This window comes from Embiotoca jacksoni, unplaced genomic scaffold (genome assembly GCF_022577435.1).
Source record: "Embiotoca jacksoni isolate LCO1_2020_lvr unplaced genomic scaffold, fEmbJac1.0.p SCAF_26, whole genome shotgun sequence".
Classification (NCBI taxonomy): Eukaryota; Metazoa; Chordata; class Actinopteri; family Embiotocidae; genus Embiotoca; species Embiotoca jacksoni.
In genome coordinates this window covers 1,216,203-1,239,561 of record NW_027185377.1, presented here as the reverse complement: position 1 = coordinate 1,239,561, position 23,359 = coordinate 1,216,203, and the positions used below count along the sequence as shown (strand labels likewise).

The following is a 23,359-nucleotide window of genomic DNA, read 5'->3' as shown; positions in this document are numbered from 1 at the left end:
TTGGAGTCCTCACGTCTCGGGATATTTTTCAATATTTAACACTCAACCAGACGCTCGCTTTGCCGCTCTTAAGTAGCCTCAAGTGTGTTTTCCGTCTTCAGATGACGGTTTGTTGACTGATCCTCTGATATGTAAATTACAAGCCATTACAGACCGAAAACATTCTCATTCCGCTTCTCCGAAAGGTCTTTGTCCCAGTCGAACGGAATAAATTGGCCTATTGTGGGCGACATTAGAAAGAAAACGTTGAGTCAACCGAGAGAAGTAGTTCAGGGCTTTAATTTTTTTATTCAAATTATTTCAGAGGCTGTTTTGAGATTGAATGTCCTCATTCTTGGAGGGTAATGGGTGTCGAAGGTCCGAGGCGGCGGTGCGATACGCTCATCAGGCTCTCCTCATCCAGAGAGATCGAGAACAACGTCGGCTGAATATTACCACTTCTGTTACATGAAGAGTTCTTCCTGCAGTTCATCCTGAACTTCCTGCTTCCTCAGCAGATATCTCGCAGATGCCGGTTTAGGAAAATATTCCCAACGTGGATGATAAGAGAGGCAGGACGGAGGGTGAAAAGGTCCCACAGTTGTTTTAAATGATTTGAAAATGCAGCATGTGGATCTTAAGAGAAGGAAATCGATACCGTACATAAAGAGTTTCGCCTCCGGTTCCACTTCGTCCTCTCGTCTCTCACACAGCATTGCTGCACATGCAAAGACAACAAATTGTCTTGGCATGCGCTTCACATGCCAGACATCCTCCCTTTGACTCTCTGGGTGTGACGTTTCCGCGGGCGACACAAATACGTAGCCGCGAGTCATTCTGTCACCACAACACAGAGGGAGGCATCAAATTCCTGTATGAAAATAATCCACAGCGGTCTGACATGACCGCTGGAGGTTCAGTTTATTCTGTGCTTGGCGAATTGTTTTTGAGGTTTGTGTGTCTGTGTGTGTGTGTGTGTGTGTGTGTGTGTGTGTGTGTGTGTGTGTGTGTGTGTGTGTGTGTGTCTTGCAGCTAAAGTCGTTCCACAACGAGCTGCTCACCGAGCTGGAGAAGAAGGTGGAGCTGGACGCACGCTACCTGAACGTGAGACTCTTTTCTTCTCCTACGATCACTGAGACTTAAGTCCCGCCCTCTTATTGAACAAATTCTGCTGAGCCTTTCAGCCTCTTTCAGCTCATTGTTTTGGTTTGACATTGCATCTACTGTTTCAGCTTTCTCATCAACTTTGATTCACGGAGCAGCTGTTTTGATAAACCTGCTGGGAAACTGTCCAATAAAATAGTTGGAACATTTAGCAGCTGATTTTTCTCACCAAAAAAATATTACTAGTGAAATATTTCCATGATGTGCAGCATGCTCATTGTCACAGGAAGTGATTAAATATGACTCTTTATCAGGTAGTGCTTTTAAAAACGACATTTTTTTCTTTTTACTTTTGGACAAAAGATGCTGTAAAATCAAATTTTTGCAAAAAAAAAAGACAAATCAAAAGGGAGTGACTGTTTGCTAACATGTTCCCCACAATCCTTTTTAAAATTTTTATATTTGGAGTTCTTCTAGTGGCCCAAAAAATTAATCAAATTCAGCTTTAATCTTTTCAGAAAGAATCACTGAAGAAGCCTGAAGAGAAACTCCCGTGAATAATGAAAGAGGCGGTTTTCACTCGTCTCCGATATGTAAAGGAGACATTAATAGGCAACAAGGCCGAGCAGTTCTTCTCCTAGCTGTTCCTACAGAAGGATTTTATTGTAGTTTATTTAAAAGCAGCTTCAATTATTAATTTAATGTTCGTTATTCAGAGAACTTAATCAGAAGTATTACGGCCTGAGGAGATTATTATGTAAGCAGGAACCTGCGTGAATAAAACACCTCTGACTGCGCTGCTCGTCACGATGCATCCAGAATGAACCTCGGTCTCATTAAATCATTGGCTTACAGACAAAAATGCAAACTCTCTCCTTAATTTCTCACCAGCTTTCATCCAAACCGCTGCAGCAACTTCTATAAATTACTTCCTACGCAACCTCGTTTCCCAAACCCCCCCAAAAAAGCAGATTAAGTAGACAGATTGATTATCGGTGGTCTGGAATCAGGCCCGAGAACATTTTAGGAGGGGCGTGTCGCCGTGTTTGGAAAGCTCTGAGATGAATGTAATTCTGATCATTACAGTCAAAAAGGAGGATGCATTCAAATGCAAATGGGGGAAAAAACCCTGCTCCATTTATGACCTCATGGTAGAAATTAAGCTTTTTTCTTTTTTTTTTAAAATATTCCTTTTTAAGTTTTTTTGTCAAGTACACACAAAACATTTGGGGAAACTGAGGATAATTTTGTTTTTGAAAAAATGGCAAATAGTTTTTTCCTGAGCTACAGGAGGCGTCATAAATCAAGAGATGATAACACGATGCCAAATTTGGCAATTTTCAAATGAATACTTGATAGTTTAGGAATGAGCTGGCACATTTTTTTTTTTTTTAATTTTTTTTTATCAAGGTGAAGTGGGCTACAAGAAGGTTTGTACATACAGAAGAAACAATCAGAATCAGGAAGGAGAGAAATCCTCCCAAATGACCGTCCTGCACCGATTCAGGCGGTAAAACAGAAACCAATGTTTCCATTGTCGAATGTGAAGTCGTGTGTAAAGCTCTCATCTGTGGGGATGCTGACACACTGGAGCACCGCTGTGCCCCCCTGCTGACTCTGTGCTGCCCCCCTCAGGCTGCGCTGAAGAAGTACCAGATGGAGCACAAGAGCAAAGGTGAGAGTTTGGAGAAGTGCCAGGCCGAGCTGAAGAAGCTGCGCAGGAAGAGCCAAGGCAGCAAGCACCCGTCCAAGTACGGAGACAAGGAGATGCAGGTCAGTCTGGGTCTCTGTGTGTGTGTGAGTGAGATGTTTTCAATGTTTTCAATGGTGCAGAATATAGATGCTGGAGCTCCTTCAGATATCTTGGACCGCTGGATGCCTTTTCCCTCCTCCTGATGGGATTTGACCTTCTGTTGCGTCTCGTAATCTGTGACTGCTGTTGATAGGACGCGCTGAGCTGAAGCTGAATGGGATGCGACCATTTTAAGCTCTAAAAATATCAAATATTCTAATATAATTAAAACAGCAGTTAAGTATCATTCAGTTTGTACAAATGTACAAAATGCCCCCGTAACTTTGATATTTTCTGTGTTTCATGACTTGCCGCCCTCCTCTGTGTTGCATAATGTTTGTTGGTGATATCTGGAGCAGGTGAGCGATCCGTGGGTCTCTGGTTCAGGTAGCTGCTGCAGCGGAGGCGTGATTAGACGCTGCGAGTCTCCGAGCTCCCGTCTGTAGGTGTTGTGGTGACACACGTTGGGCGGGACCTCTTACACAACCTCCACAGGAGACCGTCCAATCAGCTGCACACAATACGGAGTTTATTAGTTCAAAACTGAATCAGTAGTTTGTTGGACAAAATCTGAAATGAAACACACAGTGAGACGGAGGCTGTGGCTTTCAGTCATTACAGAGACAGAGACAGAGAGAGAGAACGGGGTCAGAGGTCAAAGGGCAGATTGTTGGGCTCTGCAAGGAGCAGCTGGGGAGGTAATGGTTGTGTAATTGTTAGTGTTATGGCGATGGATGGCCGGTGGGGCGTGAAAGGAGGGCGACCGCGGCGCTCCTTCAAAAAAAAAAAAAAAAAAGATGGATGTACAGCGAGCTTCGACACCGTTGAAGCCCTGCAGCGCCGCCGGGCTTCAACGGTGTCGAACGGGACTCTTTAATCAGCTCCAGTTGTTTCTTTTCTTTCCTGTCTGCTTGTTAGTGCCAAAATCTCAGAAATCTTCTTGGTACATTTCAAGATGCTGATATTTAGTAGATCCACATATTGTGACCTCCCCGGGTGGATCTGTGTTGCTTTCAGCTTCTTCACTGCATCTTTTTTTGCCACTTAAGGATTTCAAAGTGATGTCGTTGACGTCTGATCCAAACAACACGTTTTCCGTGTGGAGTTTGCGCATTTGTGTCGAGCATTCGTACAGTTACACCAAAGAAATAACTGCGATGATGAACACTTAGGGGGTCCAAACACTTTGTGAGAAAGAGTGAGCTGACTGGACGTATTCTGAGAAGTGGGTTAAAAGGCTTAAAAACACGGAAACAACTGACAAGCTCAGATCTAGAAAACGGACGGTCATCCTGACTTCCTTTTATTAATACTGAAATCTAAATATATACCGTGTACACATTTTATTTAACGGGCCCCTTTTCTATTTTTACGCCTCTTCGACAGTGACGGCGTCTGTGCGCTCGTCAGGAAGCCAGATTCCTGGTGTGCATCATACGGCCCGAAGGTGCAAGAACAGATCTGCCTTTTTAGAAGATACAATATGTTGTATGTACAGTGTGTATCTGCTCCAACGTTTTACATAACGAGGTTTTATTCTCCCCGAAAGCATCTCCCTCACTTTTAATCAAGCAACACCACAGCTGGCCGGTGCAAGAAAAAACAAAAGAAAGTCCGCTCGCTCCTCCTGGTGTTGATGTTACGACGTCGTAAAAACACCGAGCACGATTGAAAGTAGACATCGACACTGGCAGTAGATGTTATGATTAATACTTCAAAACCACCAAAAACTCCTGAATTAATTCCTCATTGAAGTCAGTGGTTCCCAACACGTGGGTGGAGACCCCCTCGAGAGGCCACAGAATGAATCCCAGGATGATGAACTGCAGGAGAAAATAATGAAAAATAAAATGTAAACAGTCTCACAGAATTATGTTTATTTTTCAGATTTTTCTGCTCTTAACTTTAAGATGAGATTTTTTCGTTGCCTTTTTCTGTTTCATAACATTTCATAACAAAACTGAACATGTTTTAAGCCTTTTACACAACAAAATACGGCTTTCTGACTTTTTATAGACTAAACTTCATTTAAAAAAAGGTAAAATAATGGAGATAGATTTCAAAAATCATCAGCTGGAGCCTCGACTGAGTTACGTTGGCACTTGAAGTGAAAGAGGTGAAGTTAATGGAAGTGGAGACGTTACATCAGGACAGGAAGGTCTGAGTGGGAAGAAACTACTTTTGCTGCCCAAAGAAGTTCAGTTTTCTCTCGTTACAGTTTTAAGACGCAGATGTCTCTGTGTTGCGCTACGTCGTCTTCGTCTTCTTTTTGACGTGATGTTTCTTAAAAGGAATCAACACTGGGACTCATTCAAATTTGAAGTCCCCAATATGTGCATGCAGAGTAGTAACACCAACCAGTTAGAAGTTAGTGAGAGTTTCCTGCCTTGTGAGAACAACTTCCAGTTTCTGACGCAGACACAGGCAGGCATTCACTGCAAACCACCTGAACTGTGGCGCCGTGGCAACAGGGTTTTTGATTCTGTAGTGGAAATCAGCGCATGGGCTCAGGCACACTTTGAGCAGGCGCGTTGGAAGATTTTCTGTTCCCCCAAAAATTGGTCTCAAAATCCAGTTTCAGGTCTGTGGTGAAATCACAAATGTTCACGTACCGGCGGTCGCGTTCACGTACCGGTGGTCGTGTTCACGTGTCGAACTCGGGCGCTGATGTCGTAACTTGGAATACTTCCTCATGTTGCTTCCTCCCGCTCCGTGCACGTCCCGGCGCTGTACTCCGTCGGCGTGCAACAGGAGCAGTCTCTGATTGCCTCTCGTACTGGGATCATCTCAGAGACTCAAATCTATTTAATCCTGAAATCCATTTTGTAAATCTGGCAGGGAGCTTCGGCACGCGTTCGCACAATAAGTCTGTTATTAGTTTGAGCTTTCCTTCATCTCAGCGAGACACAGAGGAGGTTTGTCAGAACTCATGAAAGCAGTGCAGGTTTTTCTTTCTGCACCGAACACGCGTGAAGAAATCCGCATCCCGGTTTTAATTCGAAGAAACCATCTTAAAAATGTTGAACTTTCCCAGCGAGTTTAATTAGCGATCATCTCTTTGAGTGCACGTCTCCGGCAACACTCGCTGACATGTTTCATACTCAGCAAAGTTTTTGCATCGACGCTTCAGACCATCTTTAATAAGTCAATAAATACTGGACGCTGCACATGTCTTTAATGCTGATTGTGCTCGCTGTCAGCAGAAACCAGGAGCAGCTCCTTTTGGCCAGATTTATATTTTTGCGTGAAGAGGCAGCTTTCGACGAGGACGAGCTGATTGGCAGGCGGCATGAAAGTCCCGGCTGGAATCTAATTAGGACTCCAAATCTGAGAGCGATCACAGCGCGTGCTGCGGGCCTGATGCATTGAAGCTGCATGAATAATGCAAAAGAAGCAGAGCCGTGGTGGATAAATGTACTTTAATGTATTTTAATGTACTTTAATGTACAGTAAATCAATTCTCCGGGGATCTGCAGGAAGACATGCTGTGCTGTTCCCCGGCTTACAGCTCCAAAACATTCATGTCAAATCTTATCCTGTAACAGGATTCATGACACGATATATGACTGTATAAAATATACATGATGTGGGATTATAGCAGGATAAACATGGCTGGTTAAAACAACCATCATGCACAGAAACTCAAATTATGATGGTTTTAAAACAAGGTTCAGATACAGGATCCGTTGATTCCCTGTAAGATAACAAGTCTCAGACAGACTTAGTAAAATGAGCACGTTGCATCCACAAACCTGCAGCTTGTCGACTCTGCCTGCTCAGGAATCAAACCTCTGACCGACTGTCACATGACAGAATTAGCAATTATCAAAGAAAGATGCCAAAGTTCGATCGTTCAAGCTTCTCAAATGTCAGGATTTGCTGCTTTTCTCTGATTTGTTTTGTCATCATTGAATTCAATATCTTTTTATATATATATATATATATATATATATATATATATATATATATTTAGATTTTAAAGACAAAAGAGACGAATGGTTAATGAAAAATAAACGGTACTAATAGCAGTGGAAGAAACTATTAAAAACAACTGGTTTTATCTTGTAACCTTGTATTCTTCCTCTTTTCTGACATCCTATGAATATACACTGTTTATATCTGATACCTGATGAGGAAGACTTGATGCTCGAGGCCCAAAGCGACCGGTCGGACAGCTCCTGTGTTTCAGGTGTACTTCCACCGTGTCCGGTTTCCCTCTTCGGGGCTCGAAGTGAATTCCATTCAGGTCGTATAGTCGTGAGAAATTTAGCCGACAAATAACCAAACGACCTCCTCCCTAAACCACCGATGGATTTCCAGATTCGGACTCTTTGAGTATCTGTAAAATACTCAGTGCTGTCAATCACTGTATGGTGATTGACAGCCCCCCCTTCCTTCTCTCCCCCCCCCGTGGCCACTTTTACCTTGCCGTGCCGGTTTAATTGCGATACCTGAAAAGCTGCTCCACCTCCACTCTTCGTATGATTCATCGATGTTCTTCATCTTCCTCTGCTGCCGCCTCTTTCAGCCTGTCACCATGTGATACCTCAGTGTGGGTGATCGCTGCGTGTTCAGCCATTGTGCGCCCACATGAAGAGCCTCGTTCAGTCGGGCTAACTGACCATATTCAGTCACAGGACTTCCTCTAACTTCATCCTCCTCTGACGGTTTGATCTGGAGCTTGAGACAGATGTCCTTGAGACGGTAAAGATTTGAGGCACGGTGCTGTGGCTCCTCCGTGTGGTACATCAGGGAGTCCACAGGTTTTCCCTCCAGAGAAGGCATCAATGGACAGAAGCTGTATTTTCATTTATTTTCTGGAGTGTATATTTATCTATTGAAAAACAGACCAAGATATTAATCACCTGTTTTGGGACATTCGATTTTTAATGACCTCTTTTTAATGCTTTATAACTTCTTGTGTGAACCTCACAGAGTCGTTGTTAATGGCTTGAAAATTACATTTGGACTTTTTCCTGGGGAGAATTTTTTATTTCTTTTTAAATTCTCCCCTTCTTCTAATTTCCTGCTTAAAGTGGCCCTTAAAAAAAAATTTCCCCTCGGGGATTAATAAAGTAACTACCTACCTACCTACCTTATACTCCACCATACATTAGCTAAATTCCCTCCCTCTGATCTTCCCAGCAGACACCAGGTTTAAAAACTCTGATGTACAGAGTGTCGTCTCGTTTGGCTTGAATTTACTGAAGGTTCATGTACATGTGAAAGTTACACACTGTCGCCTCTATTTAAAATCACCTCCTTCCGCCACCAGTTTGTTTTTCACATCCCGACTTCCTCCAGCAGAACTGGTGTTTTGTCCAAGCTGCCAGTCACTTCCGTCGGTGCGTAGGCTGCTAAGTTTTCTCCGCAAACAGCCCAGCCGTGGTCAACAACACCTCACACCGGGGCTGAGTGCTGTCTGGCACTTGGAGAATGCTGCTTCACATTATCTGACTCTGTGGGAATCTTCAGATGCTTCCAGTTTCATAAGTTAAACCTCCAGATAAAGTCGGGTTCATTACATCCTGCCTGTGGCTGCGAGGTGATGTTAGAAGTGCCTGAGTGCTCCACTTGTTCGGTGGAGAGGAGATATCCCGTTCTCCGTTTCGAGTGCTGAGAGGGGCTCGGTTGGTGAAGGAGTGGAGGCTGATTGAGTTTAAAAAGCTGCAGCTAATCTACAGGAAATAAAGAACAGCAGTCAGCATGATCACATAACAGCAGATCAGACAGCCTGAGAGGCTCCACGTCTTCTTTTTCTGTCTCATTCTTGGTGTTCAGGTCTGATGTGCTCTGACATTTTCCATTTCATTTTCAAGGCGGCACATGAAAGCACCGTTTACCTGCTTTTTATATGTCATGATTTGGATGTTTGACAGCTGATTCCCTTAAAAATTCGGTTCTCCGGCTGCAATCATTCAGGTTTATTCACCCACTTTACACAATAGATCATCCAGAGCATCATTTCTGCTGTTGGATCCATTTAACAACTTTAACCACTTTGTTTTTTAATCCGCTCCTCCTCTCCTCAGTACGTGGAGGCCATCAGCAACAAGCAGAGCGAGATGGACAACTACATCGCCGAGGGCTACAAGAACGCTCTGTCCGAGGAGAGGAGGAGGTACTGCTTCCTGGTGGACCGTCAGTGCGCCGTGGCCAAGAACAGCAACACTTACCACGGCAAGGTGAGAAGGAGCTGATACCTGCTCGTCTGCTGGCGATGCCGTGATGGGATGGGATCTGTAGCTCTGCAGATATTTCTACGTTAGAAGAGGCTCAAATTAGTATCATAACAATTTTTTTCAGCATTTTAATCGTATATTTCATTACGTTCAGCACATCGCTGCTTAGATTCTAAAAAAATCTTTAACTATTCCAACAATTTTCGCCCAGTTTGAACCGAGACTTTTGAGCGTCAAACTACCAAAAACGTTGTTCACCTGTTGCTCTTTCGGTTTCGCTCTCAAAATCTCTCGTAACATCTTTTTTTTGGGGGGGGTGGGGGGGCTGCAACAGGCTGCTGCTATTTTTTTAAGCAGCAGACGAGAAAGAAAACTTTTTAAAGAAGTGACTGTTTAAAAACAACAATGATCTCAGTGCTTTGAACCAGTGATTGACAGGTGGGTCATCCAATCACCTGCCAAGTCATTTGTGGAAGTTAAATTCAATTATATTTTTGAGTGTAAATTCACCTGGCAGCATGGTCCCGATAAACGTCACACGCACAAAGAAGAAAAAACCACGTTAAAAATACAAATGTCAAGAACAATTTGACGTACTTTGTAAGTCAGGTGCAGAACCTGAAACTGCACTCTCATGTTTTATAGGCAGCTAATTAAAGGACGCTAAGATTGGGGTAAACATACTGTCTCCTGCCAGCTCCCATTGAACTGCCTGTCCTTTTTCCAAACAGTTACTCGGATGGTTCCTGTGTAACGAACCATCTGGTGACTCAGGTTAGGACACAGCGAACACAGGGAAGTTTCCTGCAGCGAAAGAGACCAAATTATAACACGTCAGCTCAGGACGTTTTACAGAAGGTCAAGAGCAAATAATTCAACCATAAGCAGAGAAAAAAAACTCCTTTTTCACAAGAGAACCAGACTCAGAGGTGAGAGGAGTCGGTGGAGACCAAAAACAGAGCTAAAAGAGAGTGAAAATGACTGTATGTGGACAGAAACATCCCTCCAAATGAATGGTTATGATGCTGTATGACTTAAAACGTGTATATATATATATATATATATATATATATATATATATATATATACAATGAAAGAAAACCTCACCGGAAGCTAAATACAAGAAGAAATATGCCCGTCTGTATTGTTACACTACAAATGTAGGTCACATTAACAACTCTTACGTAAGCAGACACGTCACTTTATTACCTCTCCAAACACTGTTACCTTCGCCATTTAATTTATCCATTTCAATCATATATCTATAAAAAATAAAACAACTCCAAAGACTCCTCGCATGCATCAGCGAAGCCGGTTCACATTACACCATTTTTGCTCCCTCACAGCGGCTTAATGTGAAGTGGGTAATAGGAAGTGATGGAGGATGTAGAGGTGGAGGGAGAGTGGGTGAGGAAGAGGGTGAGGCGGGGGGAGAGAGAGGATGACCTACTTCTGCAAGAACACTCGGTTCAGACTTCGCTGTGTGGGTGTGAAAGTGTCTGAATGAGTGATTGATGGGCTGAGAGGAAGCACACAACCCGAACTACCGATGAGACGACGACGCTGAGAGACAAACTAATAAATGAGCACTTATTGCAGTTTTTTCCAGGAAAAAACAGTAAACTTGAATGTCTAAAGAGTTTGAGGTCAGAGCAAGCAATTTATAACTGGATTTTTAAAACAATTTTCTGACATTTTAAAGAGTAAAAAATATTCAGGAAAAAAATGGCAACTTAATTTGAAATAAATAATGGTTTCATACATAGTTTTTACCTTAAAGTGAGTGTTCTTGTTGTTAAATGTTGGCATTTTTAGGGAGGTTACTGGGGTGTCAGCACGTGGTGGTTCTTGGGTATTTATTTACCACAGTTTTCAAAGTCAGTAAATGTTTTCCACAAGTCATTATGGTGCTATTAGATAAATGGCCATTATGAAGCCTCCAGTTCAGATTCTGTCCGTCACCATCTTTGCTAGTTCGGAGCGGTTTGGAGCAGGAAGTGACCATATTTGGACGAGCTGGGGGAGGAGCCAACAGTGATCTGACTGATCTGATTGGAAACCTGACGATACTACGTCCCGCCCACCGATAGCTGTAACCTGACTGCACCACAGGCCTGTCAATCAAACAGACACGCCCCCAAAAACAGGTCTTCTTGAATCTTCTTTTCTAATGAATGAGGGATTATTTTCAGATGGACCTCCAGAAAACTAATAAGGAGTGACTTTAGTGAATGATACCAAAATGACTCGTGGAATTTTTTTATTGTATTTGTATTTCATGAGAAAAGTTGAATGGGAGTCTATGGAGCCATATGCTTTTTAGAAGGAACCTCTAGTGGCACTCGCTGGTATTGCAGCTTAAAGTACATTTTTCATACCTGGAAAGCCACGTCCACTTTTACATACAGTCAATGCCTCAAACAAAGTTATGTTTGGGGGCGTGTCTAGTTTTGGGTGGGCGGGGCATAGTGTCCTGGGTTCTTAGTCAGATCCGCCCTTCGTTTCTCCCCAACTCGACCAAATATGGTCCCTACTGGCTCCAAAAAAAGATGGCGACGGCCAAAATGCCAGACCGGAGGCTGCAAACAAAACTCGGTTATTCTGTACGTTTATGGCAAACATCAGAGTTCTGCGTAATCCTAAATGATTTAAATCTACCTGTAAGAAGCTGCTTAACATGAATGAACTGTAGAAACTCTACAGGTACTATTGTCACTACTACAAAGATGGAGAGGAGGAGAAAACGATCTGAGAACCAGTGTTTTTTTTTTTTTTAAGTCTCTTCACCTCCAGGATACATTTACAAATTGGCAAATCTCCAAAAAGCTCAGTGAGCGAGTGTTTCTGCGGCGCTGTGATGGAAGGAGAGAAAACGAACGGGTTGCCAGTGGATTTTATCATAACACCGGTAAAGGTTTCGACCACCTACGCTCTACCGTTAAACTGTCTGAGAAGCTAACTGGGGTCGCGGTGACTCATCTTTTTCCACCAGCGGCAAGATGAGCAGAGAAAGACTGTTGAGAGAAACACGGGCTGATTTCACTTTCATCCCAATTTCATTGATCTTCGGATTTACGGGATTGAAGCACGACCAGTGTTTCCTTCTCATTTGTTCTGTTTGAGGATGTCTGAAGGATCCTGAAACAAAGGAAAATCTATTGAGAACTAATGTCTATATGTTGTAAACCTTCATAATACCACAAGACACATGAATTAAATATAAAATAGATATAGAAAAGGCTGCGTAAAATACAGATTTCAGCCTAAAACAGTCTTTTGTTCTCGGACTTTGAATCCCCCAGCAACACGGAGCTCAATTCGTTTTCCACAAATTAGTTTTTTTTTGCTGCTGTGTTTTTCTTTGTGTTAATTTATTTGATCGTGCCACCCACACTCTGAAACCCTGACACCTGACGCCTGACAACCTTGGCACCGCCGCGGTGTTTATCCTCCACACCGGCCCGGTGGAGCTGAAGCTGTTTGAGAAGCTGAGGCTCTCTTCCACGGCTTTTCAATTTTTTTTTATTCATGGACTCTCTCGTTTATTTGCCGAGGAAGAATGCAACTGAGAGGCATCTTTATGTAACTGCCCTGCTGTATAATGTATGTGGGGAACGTAACTCGGGTCCTTCATGCAGCAGCTTCATAAATGAATGCCCCCCTATCTCTTACAGTTTCTACTGTAATGTAAACTAACATTTAAAAAAGTAGATTTAACTCTAAAGAAAAAACTTTATTAATTTGAGTTCAGAAACAAGTGATTATTTTGGTAAAAATATATAAATTATCTGCATTTTGAGTGTATTTATTTTTATTTTTTAGCATTTTTACTACTTTCTACTCCTGAAAAACATGCATGTTGTTATGCACCTCCAGATCCAAATGATGCTTTAAAATGAGGGATTTCTGGACCTGACGCCCTCTCATGTCTCTTTCTTCCAGGGGAAGGAGCTTTTATGCCAGAAGATCCCGATGTGGCAGCAGGCGTGTGCCGAGCCCAACAAGCTGCCGGACCGTGCCATGTTTCTGGCCCAGCAGATGAGCAGCGCCGCGGGTCCCATGCTGCCCGGCGTTCTTCACCCTGGCATCCCCATCTCCGATCCCATGCCCGGTGCCAAACCCCTGCCGCTGCCTCCAGAGCTGGCGGCCCTCAGGGCCAGCGGGGTCATGGGGCAGCAGGTCAGTTTACCTCGAATCCGTGTTCCTTCCCGTCTCTGTGGCCGTTTATCTCATGGAGAGGTTTGTTAGAAGCAGCAGTTGAAGTGAATGATGTGTTTGTGGGTCTTTGCTTATGTAACGTACTCACTTTCCAAAAAAGTGTCCAAAAATGAAATTGGCCATCAGAAAAAAAGATGCAGCACACACACACACACACACACACACACACACACACACAGGTAAGTGTTGTCTAATGAGACCCTCCATTAAAGGACCCGGAGTGTGTCGCAGGAGTGCCCCCCCCCCCCCCCGCTGCTGCATCATGGGAGCCCTCAACTCCTCCTCAGAAAACTCTGAATGAATGCAAATTAAGTCATCAGCGGACCACTCTAATTGGCTTGTTGGACAGGAGGAGGCTTGAACCCCCCCCCCCCATCCCTCCCTCCCACCGCCTCCTGTGGACTTGGTAACTGAAATAATAAACTTCAAAAGCCTGATGCAGTTTGGCTCCAGATTCTAATTAAACAACGTGATGTAGATTTGGTAGCGTTTTGCCCTCAGATTAAAATGTACTTTGAAGCAGTCTCTGTTATTCCGTATGTTTATCTCTAAACTAGCATATAATCAAATATAAGGGTTTTCATGAAAGATTTCATGACCCAGATCGACTCTCCACCGTCATTACTTTTAATGAGCCGTGGGATGTTATGTAACGGTTTATGGGTGATGCACAGAAACGTTTGGGTTTTAATTGTCCGCATGCAAATGTCCTCATCTCTGGTAGAGGCTGATGGGAGCTCTGGAAGGAGGGATGCCGATGATGAATGGAACAGCCGGCGCCCACGGAGGAGAAGAGTACCAGCAGTGGATGGAGGCCAAGGTGGCCCATGGCAAGACCTCCGCCCAGCGGCACGGAGGGGAGGTCTACTCCAACACTCTGCCTGTGCGCAAGGTCGCACCCGCCAAGGGAAAGACCCCACAGAGTAAGGACACGCTGGGCTCTGGATTTATTGTTTTTAAGGGATTTAACGAAGTACGGTCCTGGAAACATTCATGTAGAAACTGTAGTTACCGAGGAGGTTGAAAAAAATAATGTATTAACTGCAGAGATGTTGTCGTCCTAGATGTATTATATTATTATTAAGGATTAAAATACTGAGAGGATCAAAAGTTCAGAGACTACTCCTAACCTTCATGAGAGAGTATTCCGAGTGTCATCTCTTTACCAACATCATCACTGAGTTCCTTACGTTGGTGTGACCGCTGGTATGTAAAACTGGAGCAGAGAAACATCCAATTTTGGGACAGATTTTTGGGGAACAGAAAATCTTCAACATGCCCACTTACAGCCAAGTGTTCCTGAGCCCATGCAGTGATTTCTACTGTTGCCGTGGCGCCACAGTTTTACAGCAAATGTTTCCCGCCCCTCTTAAAACGTGAACGTCACTCAGAAACACCTCGCCCGGCTCGTCCATTCATCGCCTCATGATGGAAGTGACAGAAGTATCATCCACTCCTGCTCTTCAACAGAGCCTTTTAGCCTCTTTTAGCTCATTTTTGTTGTTACGGCACATTTGCTGTTTGCTTATCATCCTAATTTCACCCTCGGATAGCAACTGTTTTCAACAAGAAAGCTCTGCCCGGCACCGAACAGCAGAGAGCATCTATCAGCCGAAGAGCCAGCCAACTGCTGTTTCTCTCAGGCGCTTGTTTTTTAACTATGGTTTGGTTTTCACGTTATTACTGGAGTTAGAATACAAAGCATGACTCTCAATGAACACTTGAATGGATCTGCTGAATGTGTAAAAAGACAATCATCTGCCAGCGACAACAACTTCACGAGCCAATAACAATCGAGAGCTTCGGCTTGTCGTCGGAGCTCCGCTGTCTATTATCAAGGAAGAAAATCCTTAAAAGCAGCTTCGACTTGTCAGTCGGTTTTCTTTTTATGACAGCAAATGTACTGTGAAAGTGTATTTCTTGGGAAAAAAAAAGTATTATTGCAAGTATGAAACGGAGCGAATGGGAATCATCCGCCCGGCTGTCACACAACCCGAGCGGCTTTAATAAGAAACGGGTCGAAGCAAGTGGGAATACAAGGAAATGTGATGTTCAAAAATGAGATGGAGGGACTTTAAGTAAAAATAGACCACGAGCACTTTTTCACAGAAAGTTGAGTAATTTCATCCAGACAATCCCTGCAGATGATTTGTTAGAGCAACATACAGAATGTACAAAGTATATAGAGACAGAGAAACTGAGAGCTGACTGTCTCCCCCCCCCCCTCCTCTCCCCCCCCCCCCCCCCCCCCCTCCTCCCCTCCCTCCCCTGTCATCTCAGCGGAGACCCGTACGCTGCCCCGGTCCAGCTCCATGGCGGCGGGTCTGGAGAGGAACGGGAGGACTCGTGTTCAGGCCATCTTCTCCCACGCAGCCGGAGACAACAGCACCCTGCTCAGCTTCGCCGAGGGTGACATCATCACCCTGCTGGTCCCCGAGGCCCGCGACGGCTGGCACTACGGGGAGAGCGAGAAGACCAGGATGTGAGTGCGACTCCAGTGTCAAAGTCATCATTTCATAAACTACAGACATTAAAACAGTTTCCGGTTGCTAACATGTGGCGCCCCCTTCGTCCTTCTCCAGGCGCGGCTGGTTTCCCTTCTCCTACACACGGCTGATCTCCGACACCGACGGAGACTCCATGAGGCAACTTCGGGTTCACAAGTACGTACTGGACGGCCCCCCTGCAGATAAACACCCAGAAACATCCCACGTTAGTCCTGATTGGTCTGAGGTGAATAACCACCTTCTCTCCCCCCCGGTGTGTTTCCAGCCTCCACGGGAAGAGCAGCAGCACAGGCAACCTTCTGGAGAGAGAGGACATGGCTCTCCCCATGACCGATTACGGCATCCAGTCCCGTATGGCAGCACAGAGCGCCTCAGCGCTGCACGGCAGACAACAACGCCCCTACAGCGTGGCCGTGCCGGGCTTCCCACAGGTGGGGGAGGGAGGGGAGCACACAAACACACTACACACTACACACACATCACACACAACCTGGCAAAGATCTGCGCTCGTCTGTCTCAGAAAGTTCGGGAGGTAGCGCAGCAATAACTTCTCTTACTTCACAAACACTCGGTGACATAAACGCAGAAATCAGTTCCGGTCCGCGGCTCACATCCCGCTGACGGAGGGAAGGAGTGTGAGATGCGGCGCAGCTCGGATCGGAGAAGCGCACCTCTGCGCCTGGCTGCCTCTGTCTCCGGGGGAAGAGCTCCTGACAGGCATCAGATGATAACGGAGCCGGCGTCGGCCCGGCTGACTGAATAAGAGGCAGAGAGAAGGAGGCGGCGGCGACGAGGGAGGTTACGTTTTCAGAAGTAGACTTACGCAACACTAAACTCTTCTCCATCAGCTCAGCTCGCCTCCTACGCCTCACCTGGAACATCACATGTGGGCGACACTTAATTGCTCAGCAGTCATGTAACAACTTAAAACTGTTCTTTCTGCCTCACTGCGTTTATAGATGGAAACACCTGCTGACATTCAGGGAGGATTATATTCTGTCGGCAGGCAGACGTCCACACGTCGGAGAGGCTTCGGCCAGTAAACACTCGTTTGATGATTTGTAGGTCAGAAGACTTTTGGAGTCGTTTGACGAGGAATTTAAATGTCATAAAAAGCTTTTTTGACCTGCAAATCCTTAAATTAAACCAGACAGTCACAGGATGAAGGTGTTAACCTGGAGATAAATCTATATTTGGAGAATCTACAATCTCACTTTAATGGAACGACATACTTTTATCATTTCTAAATTAGGTCTGTGATGAGGAGTTTCTGGATACGTAACAGTAATTTTTTCTACCGTGTGTCTTTGTTTCCCTCTGCTGGTTACTGTGTGCATTGCAACAGTCCAATGACAGTTTCAGAAGTATTTATGTTATGTTATGTTGTATGCCAGAATTGGGCTGCGTGATTCTGGATGAAATGAAAATCCTGATTTTTTTTCTTCTTCTAAGAATTAAGGTCTCAATTTTCTCCATTTTTTCCCCACTATTAATGTTTGTAGTTTTCATTTGCCTGATGCTCAGGACAACTAAAAAGGTGGTGTCTAATATAGGATGTAAGATATTCTAGTAAAATATGAATAATAAAATATCTGCATCACCTGGCGTAACGCTGCATTGTCATTGGTTGAAGGAGAATAGGAGGGTTTGTTTTAATGTAATTCATAACTAAATGTCTAATTTCTTCTTTTTTTTTTTTTTGTCTTTACAGCAACAAGGAGCCGAAGAGTACGAACCTCGCTTCCCCTCCAGGTAAGAACCTCTCGACTTGTTTCATATTGATAATAAAATCAGTTCCAGTTCAGTTGTTTCAGTGGAGGAAGTGTTTTATTGGTGGGAAGCCACACAAAAAAAGGAGTTTTGGTCCTGTTGTCTTGAATGTGGGGAAACTGGTGAGAGCTTCCAGATTTATTTTGATGAAGATGGAGAGATGAAGGATTGGAACAATTCAGACCCGCAAACACACAACCGCAGGACACAAAGCAGTTTTATTTTGTTGTTGTTTTCTTTTACGTTTCCTTCCTGTACTGTTTGCTAGGAAACTATAAGTGATGAGATCGTGTCGTGTTTTACTGCTTAGTGGTTTGTTAAGACGTCGATCTCAGCCGAATCGCCCCTCGTTGCTTCCCAATAGAACTAGATTACATTTAAGGCATGTTATTTTATGGATTTAAGTTGATTTAAGCTTTCTTTCAGTGTATATTAAAAAAAACAAAACCATTCATGCTGCTCCTCCTCCATCATCCCGCTGCCCCCCATGCACCATGCAGCTGCCCTCTGCTAACCACACCCACACAATCCTGCTCTAACACCTCATTCAGAGAAAGCGTAGCCTTGTTGAGGGTTTTTGTGTGTTTGTGTGTGATGTCGGAGCGTAGTCGTGTGTCCTGGTTGTTTGCTGCTGTGTCTCCTGAGCCAGCCCACCTGGAAGCCTCTCCTCTCTCTGTCCACAGTTCCACAGAGGGAAAATTGATTTCGACAGTGTGAGGAACAGACAGACAAACAAGCACAGACGATGTGATAGGACAGACACCTTTCTGCCCTCCCCTCCCCCCTCCATCCCTCATCCTCCCCCTCCTCTTCTCTTTCCCACCTCCCTTACGGCAATAAACTCTCTTCCCCTGAGCCGCCCATCAGTGCGCAGGACGGAGGCTTGGCTCTGTATCTTTTCCTCTCCTCCTCCTCCTCCTCCTCCTCCTCCTCCACTCCTGCGCTGCGCTGGTGAAGCCTCGGTGCCACGCCAAGCCATAACCAGAGCAAAAAAACGGACTCTATATGTGCCATCCACATGTTCCAAAATCAATGTGATGGGCATTTTCTCTGAGGAAATGTATGTTTTGCTCGTCTTTCATGCATGTACATTTCTTTTCTATATCTCTGGGGGATTATATTTCCCCACCGAGGGAACCCTGGTTTCCACAAAATGTCAGTGCTCGTCATCTGAATGAGAGATGTAAATCAGGGTGTAAAATCCCAAGTTGTTGATCCCAAAGAGGATTTTCATAATGTAAAAAAACCCCCGACATTACAATCAATTCTTTTACTGGATCTTTCAGTATTTAACCTTTTCATGCTGTGAGGTTTTTGTACTCCTCTGAGAGAAGAGGCCATATGTATCGCCAGTAGTGAACAGCTCATGTAAATGTTTTAACCGATGTGGAGCGGAGAATGTTTACTGTACATAAATGTGCCATACAGAAATGCTTATCATACAGTATCTATGATCAGTTTCATTGAGAAAAATGCACCTTATGAGAGTCATAATCTATATTTCTGACTGTGTACACACGAACCTACTGTAACGTTTTCTGCGCCGGCCTTCGAGGCTGCAGCGACACTGTGCTCGGACACACCGACCTTTGACCAACTCTTGTGTGTGTGAATATCTTGCCAAGGCTGAATGGGGTCGACCGAGCTTCGTCCCCCGAGAGACACGCGAGGCTCCGAGTGCCTGAAACCGTTTTGTCTTTATTCAATCAACGGAGGGTTTTCTGATAATCAAGTAAAAAAAAAAAAAAAAAAAAAAAAAAATCCAGCTTCTCAAATACAAACGAGCTGCTTTTTGTTTTTGACTATTTGGTCTTGTTTTTATTTTTATTTTACCTTGATCTGATGAATTACTGATAATAATGATTTAAATGGGTTATGTTAACCATCGTTCATGCATAAAAGAAAAGACAACTGGTACTTTGTTTGGTTTGGTGCACTTGACCTCACAGCCAATTTATTATTATTATTATTATTTATTTTTTTACATTTTATTTATTTTTATTTTTTTAAATAATTTTTTCTCCTTTAGAATTTCCATTTCAGGAAAATGAAATAAGACAAAAGAAACTCGACACAAAAAGGACGGTTTCCGATGCACTAAATAAACAAATTTAGTGTTTTTCTACATTCAAACATATTCAGATGTGGTGCTTCTACTAGGTGTAAAATATATGTTTAGTTAACATCGATGTGCTGATGAACTTCTGCATCCACAGATTCAGATGAAGCATCAGCAGTGATGTTTTTTTACACTGTGCAGCGTTTTACCCAGCGCACGGACTCGCAGGCACGGCCTCCCTGCAGGGGAGAGACGCTCGTTAGCTGTTGAAACCTCATTCAGCCTTCCTGTTCTGCTGTCTTTGCGATTAAAGGCTTGATTTTTTTCAAATCTCAGTGAGTAAAAAAAAAAAAAAAAAAAAAGCATCGTGTTCTGAAAAATACAAGAAGTGTTTGTCTGATTCTCTCTGTGCTAAATAAAGACGCCGGTCTGTATGTCGGCCCCGTCAGTGCCTGTCTTTACTAACCACCGTCCATATCTGGTGTTCTCCAACGAGCCCACAAGGAAGTGTTTAAAAAAAAAAAAGATTTCTCATAATGTCGGCTTCAGAAATCAAAAGAGGTGAAAGTTGAAACTGTGCTCCTCTCTCACGCCTCCTGCACTGCAGAAATGTTCGTTTTTTTCTCGTTTCTAGCAGATCTTAAGTGCCACATAAGATTTTAAGAGGAGATTTGAACCTTTGTGCGGTGCAGAAACGTTGCTGCGTACAGTTTGTCTGCTCTTCCTCTCTGTGACCTAACACTCGTCTTCCCCCTCTCAGCTTTGCCAACTCCCCCTTTTTTTTCTTTTCATCTCTGTGTTGATGAATTTAGAGACAAAAGTCGAGTGCAAACGACTGGAAGCTGCCAGTGTTTCTTCTTTCTCCACTAAAATAGTCCAAGGTAATGACTGCCACCGGCTGCAGAGATAGCACACCAATCACCTGCGGCCAAATATTTCCTCCACCCACTGATGTGCTGTGATCGTGAGGGGGTTCTGAGTATCTATATAACTATTGTGTAGACAGTTTATGGATATGCATGCTTTGGGGGCACCAAGAAGTGTAACACTGATGACCTCGAATGTATGGTGAATTTCTACTTAAAAAAAAAAAAAAAAAAGTATCAAATAAATTTATTCAGCTGGATGTTTTTTATTGTTTCTGTACCGTTATTTATTTTTTTTCCCAGAAGGCCTTTGTGCTCCAAGAGACAATTAGGAAGAACACAGCCTTTTTGGAATTTTCAATTTGTCTCCAAATTATTTTCCATGTGCTTTTTCTTCTTGCTTATTTTTTTATTTGCTTGTAAAACCAATTATGTTTCTGTTGGAGTAATATAGAGCAGCTCTTAATTAAGCTCTTATTCTGAAAATGTTTCCTCTCTACAGCTTATGTTTGCTCGTCCTAACAGGAGAATGGGGGCTCCTCGCTCGTAGTGAACAAGCTGCCGATCATCTTCTCGCTTTCGCGCATTAATTAACCATTAATTAACCATTAATGAACCATTAATGAACCATTAATTAACTTCTTGCACATGTGACGCCATCTCTGATGTCAACATGTTGCTGCGGACCTGAGACCCATCATAGCCCCCCACCGGCCTTGCTGCATGTAGTGTGTGTGTGTGTGTGTGTGTGTGTGTTTCTGTGCACAGTTGTATTTCTGCTGCATCCTACACGCCCCGACCTGCCATACACCCACTGGCCTGCTCCTCCTGCTGCTAGCAAAGGTATCTTTTTTTTTTTTTTTTTTTTTTTTTTTTCCCAACTCCAGTGTGTGTGTGTGTGTGTGTGTGTGTGTGTGTGTGTGTGTGTGTGTGTGTTCTGATCATTGCATACTCACATTTCAGTGCTGGTGTCATTGTTTTTTTTATGTTTATTTTTTTTATACTGTATTGTGTTTTACATGCCTGCCTGTTTTTTTTTTTTTTTTTTCATTTTTTCTGTCTAATATTTTTCTATGTCGGGGTGATAATTTACATGTAAACACACATGGTGAGTTTGTGGAGCCCTGATCTGTTCGTCTTTCATAAATGTGTTCATGTGAACAGCAATATTTTGTACCTATCAGTAGTGATAGTTTCTACCGTAAAAAAAGAAGATCATGATGGAGCTTCACTGGCAGACCTCAACACTGAACTTTATACATCACTTAAAGTGGTGAAGAATGTATTATTATGTTTAGTTTGAGTAAAAGTAGTAGGAACAGAAAGGACAAATGCCTATAAAAAGTACTTTAACAGAAAAGATAAAGAAATAGAAATATATTTTAGATTTAGGGCCGTGAGGCTGAAATAAATGATTGTCAGGTTGATTTACATTTAATTAGAATGGAATATATGTTTACACACAATTAACATTTCAAATTTTAAAATAAAATGTCAAAATAGTTAAAACACGAATCTATGTCAGCTTCATAGTCATTTTATTATTGTGAACAACTTTTCCATTTGGCCGGCTCTGCTGTAACCCAGGTTTTATCTCCAGTTTTAGGGACCTTGCAGATTATAGGACGACAGTTTTAGCCTCAAAGTCAAGCAAAAAGTTATGTTTTTCTCTCTGAAAAGTTGTGGTTAAAAAAAAAAAGTACTTGACTACACATGTACTTATTTAGTACCTCAGGTTCAAAAACTGGAGTTTATGTCAGGAAGGTCAAGTACAATAAACAACAAACAGGAAGAAGAACATTTTCAAATGGAGGCTTCCAGTCAGCTCAGTCATTGTCTCCTTTGTTTGCTCCTGTTAACGATGATAACTTGTGTTAATAGTGATTAAATTTGTATATTGAATCATGTGAAGTCATGTAAAAACTATCTGTATGGAGTAATTATTATCTGCCCATGCTGATACGTGAGGACTGTCTCTGCCTTCCAGTACAGGGCCTGATTACGCCCGCTTTTGAGTGACCAAAACCCATCGTAAGTGAAAGTCCTCGGGTCTCCAGAGTCTTCATGCAACCACCTCCCCTTTCAGTATTTCATCATGAAACAACCTTTCGTCTTTGACATGTTGGCTGTGGGAGTTGTGGGAGTGGCTTCTTTCCATCATTTTGTGTGGTTGTTTTATATTTGATGTGACCTCTGACCTCATCAGCTGACGTGATTTTGCATCCTCGGCTTTCCCCTCTGTCGTGCATGACTCGTCACACCTTCGTCTGTGTGTTTTCAGCCGCCCTGTTTGCTGAAAAGGAACGGCTCTGTCCTTTTCAATGATATTATCTGCAGCGTCATGCATGATTTACAAAACATTTCATCAAATAAAAAAATGAAAAAGCAGCTGCATGTTTGTTTTTTTTTAACAATTTTTCCTCTGCTCCTCTTCCTCCCAGCGATGACCTGCCCAACATGCCGTCCGTGGAGGCTCCCGCCAAACCACCCCTGTCTGACGATGAGGAGGAGGTTATCGAGGAGGACCACCTTACTGAAGCTCAGTATGACTCCCTGAAGAAGTCCCTGCCTCCTCCGGCCGACTTCTGAGCTCCCCTTCAGTTATAATCTGGCTGCAAGGTGTTTCATTCTTCTTTCAGCTGTGAAGGCTCTAATTCAGTTTTACAATTAAAAAAAAATTAAAACGAATTAAGTAGAAAACCGAGTGCACCACAACATTTCACATTATCCATACTCTTTGAATAGTTGAGATAATGTAAATATCAAATCTAGAGTTGATTTTTATTTGATCTTCCAGCAAGTAAAGCACAGAGTTTTTTTTGTTTTGTTTTTCAGATCAGGCTTTGCTGATTGTTTTCCACCGTGTGTCAGCGAGTGATTGA

At 43.3% G+C, this 23,359-nt stretch overlaps 1 protein-coding gene and 1 long non-coding RNA gene across 5 annotated transcripts in view; one reads left to right on the top strand and one right to left on the bottom strand.

The window, feature by feature from the left end:
• baiap2b (BAR/IMD domain containing adaptor protein 2b) overlaps window positions 1-23,007 on the top strand; it is a 57,363-nt gene extending 34,356 nt beyond the window's left edge. For 3 of the 4 annotated variants that reach the window (XM_069159948.1, XM_069159947.1, XM_069159945.1), the window contains 10 exons: window positions 1,012-1,083; window positions 2,719-2,856; window positions 8,908-9,060; window positions 13,000-13,236; window positions 14,000-14,198; window positions 15,556-15,757; window positions 15,858-15,938; window positions 16,048-16,213; window positions 17,494-17,534; window positions 18,236-20,059. In XM_069159948.1, coding sequence (XP_069016049.1) covers window positions 1,012-1,083; window positions 2,719-2,856; window positions 8,908-9,060; window positions 13,000-13,236; window positions 14,000-14,198; window positions 15,556-15,757; window positions 15,858-15,938; window positions 16,048-16,213; window positions 17,494-17,534; window positions 18,236-18,269 — 1,323 coding nt within the window. In that variant the 3' untranslated portion in view covers window positions 18,270-20,059. Of the gene's footprint in view, window positions 1-1,011; window positions 1,084-2,718; window positions 2,857-8,907; window positions 9,061-12,999; window positions 13,237-13,999; window positions 14,199-15,555; window positions 15,758-15,857; window positions 15,939-16,047; window positions 16,214-17,493; window positions 17,535-18,235; window positions 20,060-22,464; window positions 22,509-22,918 lie in introns of those variants that run through there. The other variant, XM_069159946.1, reaches the window with a different exon arrangement.
• Window positions 15,635-16,551, bottom strand: LOC138204615 (uncharacterized). Its single transcript, XR_011178806.1, has 3 exons — window positions 16,340-16,551; window positions 15,830-15,958; window positions 15,635-15,730 (listed from the first exon to the last, which is right to left on the bottom strand). It is a non-coding gene; the product is annotated as an uncharacterized lncRNA (long non-coding RNA).
• Window positions 23,008-23,359: the final 352 nt, after the last annotated feature.